The 8544-nt window shown below is 50.4% G+C and overlaps 1 protein-coding gene across 1 annotated transcript; it reads right to left on the reverse strand.

Moving 5' to 3' along the window:
* Window positions 1-1504: 1504 nt before the first annotated feature.
* SERTAD4 (SERTA domain containing 4) lies at window positions 1505-6739 on the reverse strand. The gene is made up of 3 exons (XM_059835413.1): window positions 6574-6739; window positions 5904-6019; window positions 1505-2777 (listed from the first exon to the last, which is right to left on the reverse strand). The coding sequence occupies exons 1-3, from the start codon at window positions 6737-6739 to the stop codon at window positions 2028-2030; spliced, it is 1032 nt and encodes a 343-aa protein (XP_059691396.1). The 3' UTR covers window positions 1505-2027.
* Window positions 6740-8544: the final 1805 nt, after the last annotated feature.

Below are 8544 nucleotides of genomic sequence, written 5' to 3' on the forward strand. Positions count from 1 at the left end.
TCATACACTGTATGAATGAGACCTATATTTAATATTATTATTATTAATAAAAAAAGCTTCTGTCTTGGAGAAATAAGGTGGGATTTATACTTTATTTGTTGTTCTTCACAATGATAACCCTTACAAACTTGTCAGTTCCAACTCACCTGACCGCATAAAGGTTATCATTGATTAATGTCCTAGATCCCCTCTTTATGGTCACTTTGGCTGGGGGGGGGGGGGGGGGGAGCTTTTTCCTGTGACCACTGGGCTTAGTCACGAAAACTGTCCGGTTTGCAAACATGACTGTGGGCTATGCATGCTACCCAAAATAACCATGGCCCAGGAGGACTCAGGCTGAACCCCTGAAACCCAGAGCAGGAGGTCTCTGTCCCAGAGACCCAGCCGAGTCCAGCGCCAAGCCAGGGGCAGCCCAGGGCGGTGTCCCCCCAGGGACCCTCGTGCCCTGCGCCGAGCCGGCCGCTCCCCCAGCACAGAGGTGAATTTCACCCTTTGGACAAGAACCAAATGGAGAGGGTATCACTGGGATGCACGACGCTGTGGGAACAGGCAGCTATTATGAGTCAGCCGTGGCTTGGATGTGGCTATATTGCTGAGCACATCCTGCCAGTTGTTACGGGGACTGTGGGAACTAATTAATTTGGTGGATCGAAGACTCACAATACTCTTGGTCCAACCCCAACTAATGTCTTCTGGGCATTTTAAACAGCACACTTTTGCAAACGGTCTACCTAGGGATGACTAAATGTTGTCCTTAGCCGCTGAAATCTCAGCTCATTTCTCCAAAATGTTCTTTTTTAAAATTAACCCCCTTACATTCATTCAGATAAAATTATGTTCATCGCCACATTATTGATTGAACATTGTGCTTTTTGCTTTCTTTTCCTTTTTAAATCAACGGCAAAAGTCATAGAAAAATTCCCGCATGCTTTTGCAATCTAAAAGAGAGAAATTATGCGAAACAGAATAAAGTATAAAACATGCCACTGGTTCATGAACTTCATTATACGAAGAAGGAAAAAAAAGAGCCCCAGCAACAGACAGTTGCCATAGAAACACTCAAGCATCGAATGCTTGTTTACAAGAGACATCTCTCTATTGTTTCTTAAATCCCTTCCTAAGGATGGCAAATCAAAAAGCAATTGAGCATCAAAAAGGAAGAACAGAGATGTTTGAAGAGGAAGTTGAACTCAGTACTTCAAAGGTTAAAGGTTTCTAATAATATTGATCTACCCTGTGGGTTGTATTTTTTTCTCTGTTTAGGTTAAATCCCTGCTGTATCACTGATTTATACTTAATTTTCACGCTGGCAAAAATTAAGACAAAAAGTAAGGCACCAAAAAAAAACCTGCCCTGTATAACAACAAGCCTCATATTAGTTATTACAGCCAAGGTGAAAACGTGCAAGTACTCGAGCTGCATGTTGTGTTTCTGATTAAGATCCCATGAACAGGTTATTTCTTTATGCTATGTCCTATTTTGTCAGTTGAACAAGACGCTGAATCCAGAAATTCAAGAGTTATCAGTACAAAATGTTAAGGATGGTTTATTCCCAGTCCACGTAGACAGTCCTTTGTCAGAACAAATACTGAGTTACAAGGAGCACATCACCCTTGCTGGTAGCATCGATTTGTTTACCAGACTTCTAATTCCTTGGTAAACGTAATGGAGGTTCTTCTTAATTAATGGCAGACTTCTTGGGGGCGGGGATATATAAAACGATATGTTTTCCCCATCTGGTTGATTGGTATTTTCAGTAACGAAAGCCTCACCATAGCTGTACAGACTATAGTGCTACGCAGTAACGCAACTGCGTTCTTTATGAAGTCTCCATACTTATAAATAGCCCGCTGATGCAGATCATAGAGACGCTTTACACAATCTGCTCTCCAGTCATTTAAAACTACATGGAACGTTTGTGGCATGATTGTATCATTCGTAGAAAACTATAAAAAATCCATTCAAAATAAAAATTTGATAGACGAACGAACATGCTGCGCATGCTTCAACAGAGCAAGAAAGATGCCTCATATTTTACTTCCTTTGCTGCAGCACATTTTATTACTTGGTAAAGATTCCTTTTTCCTTAAGGATTTTTTCCAAGATTCACTTACGTTGCTCTTGTCATTACATCCAGTCTCAAAATAGTCATAAAATTTGCCTTTACATTCGAGAGCATGGGTGCCTCTTACAGGTTCACAGTTTAGGGTGACGCTCTCTCGCTCAGGTTCATTACCTCCTTTCTCATCATTAAATTTTGCCTTTTCCTGATTACCGTGAGACCTGGCATTAGTGATGAATATTTCATTAGCAGGTATCTGGTCATCACTCCTGTAAGAAGGGGCGCTGCTAATGTCATAATCCACCTGCTGGGAACAGCTTGGCAAAGAAATGGGGGGGGAGGAGGAAGAGGAGGAGGAAGAGGAGGAAGTATTTTCTGTACTAACATTAACAGAGTAGGGTAGATTTAAATAGTGACTGCCACACTCTTGATAGAAGCAGCACGTGTGGAGCTTCTCGTACTCCTCCTTTGCCATCCGAAGGCGTTTTCTGTATGGACAGTCCTGAGGCACAAACCACTCTTGTGGCGAGGTGCCACTGAAGGAGCAGGCGGAGAAGCACCAGTTGTTCTGCATGATGATTTCTCCATGGATTCTCTTCATCAGATTGTTGATGAGGACGGATCTCCGCAGGTAGACTTCAGGATCATCAATGAATTTCAGCTTTTCCAAAGACATGTAGAGAATATGGGCCCGCTCCTCAAACACGGAGATTGTCTGAAAATGCAAAAGACAGAAGATACGGAACTGAAGGCAACTGGTTTTGTTCCAGGCAAGGAGAAAGCAAATAAAGCAAAGTATTCCCCCCGCGCCACTACTTTTCCCGTTCTCTTTCGGAGGCGCCTAAAACTGCCTTTTCATTTTGCACACCCATGTAGCTGGGGACCTGCTTGTTCTTGGCCACAGCATTCACCCAGGTTTAGGAGGTAAGTAGCTGAGCGTTACACCACAGAGGCAATCCAGGATGGGAGAGCAAAATCCAGATGCACAGATCTGGCTCTTCATTTGCATTTGGGGTTAAAACGTAAAGTTGTTGTGCAGTTTTGCTCCAGTGATGGCTGGGGTCTTTTTGATGTAAATGGACCCAATTCCATCATCTCCTCTGGGGCTTCTACAAAGCTCTGAAGCCAAGCGAAGGTCCCCCCCACAGCCTCAAGGTTTGCAAGATGCAGCCAGCAGCCATCGCCTCACGCAGCAAGTGTCGGAGCACTTCATCCACTGCCAGTGGAAGAGGCCCTCCAGCAAGGAGGTTTCCATTTGCCAGGCTCCCTTATACTGCTCTTGTGTACAAAAGCGCATGCAGGGAGGGAGGCAGGGAGAAACCCATCTCAAAGCATCACAGCATCTGGAGAGCAGCTGTTGGCCTGCGTATTACACCCTGCGCTCTGCAGGACCGGTGGGAACGCAGATAGGCAGGGACAAGGTCAGGAAACGAAGAGAGGATAGGGATTTGCAGAAATCCTGGCTCGACGCCCACAGATTTGTTCTCCCTTCCATGGTCCTTCCAGGACTCCCTTTCTCAGCGCTGGCAGCATGAGCAGGTTACTGCCCCCGGGAGGCCCCGGATTCTGCACTGTAACCGCTACCCTGGGAATCAAAATAAGAGAGGGGGCAATGCATGCTACTGTAAGCACTATTAACTAATTTTCATTTTTAGTAAGAATTTGGTTTGCGTAGGAGGAGAGCAGCACAGCACAAAGAGAGACTGCTCTAAATCCCCCCCATCTGTGGCTTGATCATTCTTCCCTTTCCCACATGGTTACAGCATTTTTGCAGAGTGGAAGTCGTAGCTATGAGGACTGAAAGAGCTTAAAGCACAGCTGCTTTTCACATCCATTCAGCTCTCCTCAGCCCTCTAGCTCTTTCCACAGCCTGGTCCTGTCTGCAGGGCTTAGAAGCAGCACAGTGCCTTGTAAAAACAAAAATTGGCCGTGTTTTCATGCGAGTTCACAGCTGAAGCTTTTCTTTGTTAGAGAGAGTAATTTTCTGTAATAAATGACTCATTTTAAATTATTTTAAGCTTATAGGTTAATTTGCGTCCTTTATACCTGCCACAGCAACAGTCAGTGAAGCCATAAAAGCCTGGAGCAAACCAGTAAGCCTTGAGCTGTGATCCTCCTGGATATATGTCCTGGAGGGCCACCAGCAGGAACATGTTGTCAAAGGCCTTCTACTGCAAATGTTTGCCAACAGCCCTCTGGAGAGGGGCTCTGGGCCCTACCCTCATACCCTCTATGGGACAAGGAATTTCAGAACGTAACTCCTTCTTTGCTGGACAGCGGAGGTAAGAAATTCGAAGAAATCTGATGGGCATCCTCCCTTCCCCAGAGCTCAGTGTCGCAAACCAGAGAACACATTTGTGCTGAACAGAAGAAACTGGTGACCCAGGGCTTCTGACATGACACACCTCTACAACAGCACAAAGCAATGATGTCTGGGACAGGTCTATCTTACCAATTCCTCTAAACTGGTTTTTACGCTGTTAGGAAGGGGTAAGTAACTATTCCTCCTCTTTGCAAGGAAAACAATCACTGATACAAAAATCCATCAATCTAGCCAAGAAAAAAACTGGCTGAAGTCAGAGAGTGATGTGACATGTGGGAGACGTGCTCACTAACCAGAGCGCATTTTTCAGCACCCTCGGTACTATTTATTCATTGCTCTGGCAGCAGGCCAAACACCTTGTGGAACTAACGGCAGGGCAGTTTTTCACCTTCCCGGTCAGGTACTTATTTCCAGCCAACACTATTTGTAGCTGAAAATTCCTTTGGCTACTCTAAGGTCCTTGGGAAGCGAGCTCAGCGTTACTGCTAGCTTCTCCTCTGTGGAAATCCGGGAAAAGAGGATCCCGCTGGGCAGACCCACTAGCCATGGTAGGGACGAGGCACTGTTCTCCTCACATCTCAGAAGGCTGCTTCTGCGATGCAGGTAAAGATAACGTATAAACTTGCTCTGCGTCTTGATCTGGTGTAGCTTTCCGTCTCTGGGGCTGTTGTGGTGCTATTGCCTCCCATAAACTGTGCTTTCATCAGATTGTATTGTGTCCTCTCTATCGCCGAGAGTACATGGGTAGCACTGGGCTGCCACGGGCCAGGTACGATCCAGCAAGGTAAGGATGGCGTCTCAAGGCACGAGCTATCCTTAAGCACATCACTCCGGGTATTCAATTCCCTACAGGACTGAGCCCTTAATGAATGAGAGCATAAAATCTCTCATAAAAAAAGTTAGACTTCAATTTATGTATTCACTGGCCTGAAACATTTGCTCCAATCCCTCCCTCGACAGCCTTCATTAAAAAAATGTTCTTTCACTTACTAATCTGTTGTTTTGCAGTTACTAGCTTTTTAATAAACAGGATTAAATACTGAAGGAGCTTGTACTCGCTTTCCATATCATTCTGTTCTTCTGGAGGATCTGTAACCCATTTGGGGTAGACGGAACCTATTACTATTTTCTCCCCTGGAAAAAGTTTTGAATGAAGTGGGGAATCATGGGCCCTTTTTATTTATGTTCTTCGTTCCTGCTGTTCAAACGCCGCTGTTACGGAGCTGTTTCTGCAAACGTGATATAAATTATCTAAGAACGAAATAATCTGAAAAAGAAAGTTATTCTCAGCATTTCCATTTACAGTCGCTATAAATGAAGAAAGGCCGTTGCTTCTTAGGCAATGCGATGACAATAAAACAATAAATGTGAACAAGTGACAACTATTTGTTTCTGAGCAAACAGCAGGATCATCCTCCTAATTTCAGCAGAGTATGTCAGCCTTCTGGAAATGGGTCAATCAAGTGTTACTAAGCATCTGAAACTCGGAGTAAAAATAATGACTGTTAGAAAACGTACTTTATGTGTACAGCTGCTGAGCGGTGGATGAAAATCCTCTTCTTCCACATATTTCCTTTTAAAGTATGTGATCTTGGATGTTGTTACAGGATTTGAAATTCCCCTGTAATGCGATCCTGCGGGTAATAAATCAGATATGACAAATGACATGCGGTTTGCCGGAGGTTCTCCAAACAAAATACTTTTCATTTCCCTTCGCGCTACAGGAGAGCTCCGCCGCATATTTTCACATGCGTTTGCAGCGATCAGAAAGAAACCCTCACCTGACCAACGCCTCCCTGGCCAGGCGCACCGCTCGGGCAGCCGAGGGCTGTTCTGACCGGCAGCGCGGGGCGCCGGTGCCGTCCTCAGGACGCTCGGCGTCGGGAAAACTTTCCCCCCCCGCCGGCGGCCGGGCGGGCGGGCAGCTGCCCTCGCCGGCGCACCCCGCGCCTCGGAGAGGCCGGGCGCGGCGACGGCCGGCCAAGCCCCGCGCACCTGCGGCCCCGCGGCCGCGCCACGCTCGCCCGCGGGCGAGCCCCCGCCTTCCGCCCGCGCCGCGGCCGCCCGGGCCCGCCGCCGCCGCCGCCGCCGCGCCCCCCTCCGCGGACCGGCCGCCGTCCCCCCGCCCGCCGCCGCGGGGCCGGGTGGCCGCCCGGGCGCCCCCGCGGGGGATCGGCGCGGTGCCTACCTGCGGCGGGGGGCCCGGGGGCCGGCGGGGCCGGGGCCGGCGGGGCGGCGGGGCCGGGGCGGCCGCAGCAGGGCGGCTCCCAGAGGGCGCGGTAGGCGGCGAGGTCGGCGGCTCCCTCGGCGGCGATGGGGCGGCCCAGCCGCTGCATGGGCAGCACCAGGGTCATCGCGGGCGCCGGCACCTGGAAGCGAAGCAGCGCGGTGAGCGCCCGGCACCCGCCGCCCCCTCCGCCCGCCCCCGTGCCCGCTTGGCAGTCGTACCTCTGCATACACATACATAAGAAACGTACGCATATATGCCTTACATAGGCACGCAGGCTTTTTTTTCCGCCTTACGGCAGGAAAAAAGACCGGAGCTCCCTCCCACAAAGGGCGCGGGGGCTCCGGCACCGGGAGTTTGTGCGCGCTCCCCCCCGCCCGCCCGCCCGCCGCCCCCCGGCCCCGACCTGGCGGCCCCGCCGCCGCTCCCGCCGCCGCCCCGGCCCCGGCCGCGCTCACACACCGGCACGGATCCGCTCACTCGCTTCCCATTTTCTCCCGGCGGTGTTGGCACGGCGCGCTCGGCACCGACGGGTGTGCGAGTCTGTGTGTGTGCGTGTGCGTGTGCCTGCGGTGCGTGTGTGCGTGCCGTGGGGTGTGCGTGTGTGCGAGGGAGAGCGCGCCCGGCAGTTGGGGATCGCCTGTCTTTCTTCTTTCTTCCCTCCCAAACGAAACAGACAGCAGAGACTTAGGTAGTTGTTTCCACTAGCCCCGATCGGACTGAACTGGATCTGCCTCCAGTCAAAACACTGCGAGACTAAGACAGAAAATTGGCTCCGGTTTCACGCCGTGAGTTGCAGCCCCAGCGGAGCCAAGCACAACATCGGCGGAGCGGGCGGAATATTAAGCAGGAGCGGGGACTCCGGGGCCAGCGCCAGGCTGCGAGCTGCCTCCTGCCGCGACAGCAGGCGGGAGGGGAGGGAGGGGAGGGAGGGGAGGGAGGGGAGGGGAGGGGAGGGAGGGAGGGAGGGAGCAAACTTTCTGCGAGGGGCAAGGGATGAGTTCATAGTCACCTACTTCTTGGCAGAGGAGCGCGGAACAATGCGCCCAGACACGGCCCGGCCCCTCCCTCTCCTTCCTCCTCCTCCGCTCTCTAAGAAAGCGGGATGTAGTTTCCCCTCGGTGCAGCCTTCCCGGAGGAAGACGAGGACCCGAGCAAGCAGCGAGGAGGAGGGGCCGCAGGTGGGCAGGTGGAATTTCAGCAATTGTTTGTGTTAGCAGCTGAGCGCTCGCTAACAAGAGGAAGAAAGAAACCGCAGCAGAAGAGGGAGGAAAAATAAATCATTCACATCTGCCAGTTGTTTTCTTAAATCCTGGAAGAATGCACAAGGCTGCTACTTTACTAAGAAACGGGCTTCCAGCGCGCACTAACTTTCGGTTCCTTAGACGCATGCATGCGCGGGTCTGCCCTACGCTCCTCACTGGGGCAGAAAATGGGAGATGAAGGGGGTGACAGCTGAAATCCCCCAGCAGTTTGCCTGAATAAAGGCCACCAGACCTCACTGCAATCGTACTGCAGGGTGCCTAGACCCCTCCTCAGAGTCAATTTACTGATCGTGCACTGCATATGGCACTCAGTCATTTTCTCGCAGTAGCCCGTTAATGCCATCTTGCTTTTCCTGGGCAAAGAAACAATGACACGGGGAATGGCAGCCGCTAGGCTGGCCCATTGGAAGTCATCCGTGACACAGACAATATATATTATTTATTCCCTGCACCTTTTGTTACCAGCTGAGTACTGACACATGGAAAGACCGGTCAAAACAACAAGTGGGTCAGTCTGCTGACCTAAGAGCAGGGCCAAAAAGTGGCCCAAGAACCAGCTAGAAGGTCATATATTTTGTGGCTGAAAAGATCACGCTGTCGCTAGAAAGCACCCATGGACTCTTCTCATTAATCTGCACTGAGCAATCACTCACAGGGAGACATCAAT

The sequence above is a fragment of the Gavia stellata genome, chromosome 2, assembly GCF_030936135.1.
Source record: "Gavia stellata isolate bGavSte3 chromosome 2, bGavSte3.hap2, whole genome shotgun sequence".
NCBI lineage: Eukaryota > Metazoa > Chordata > Aves > Gaviiformes > Gaviidae > Gavia > Gavia stellata.

What these genes read in the sequence shown, in the direction of transcription:
- SERTAD4 (XM_059835413.1), bottom strand. Translation starts at nt 6,739, where the DNA reads ATGACCCTGGTGCTGCCCATGCAGCGGCTGGGCCGCCCCATCGCCGCC. An exon ending in CCCCGGGCCCCCCGCCGCAG is followed by an intron (nt 6,020 to 6,573) that starts GTAGGCACCGCG and finishes TATTACCCGCAG; the next exon opens with GATCGCATTACAGGGGAATT. An exon ending in TCAGCAGCTGTACACATAAA is followed by an intron (nt 2,778 to 5,903) that starts GTACGTTTTCTA and finishes TTGCATTTTCAG; the next exon opens with ACAATCTCCGTGTTTGAGGA.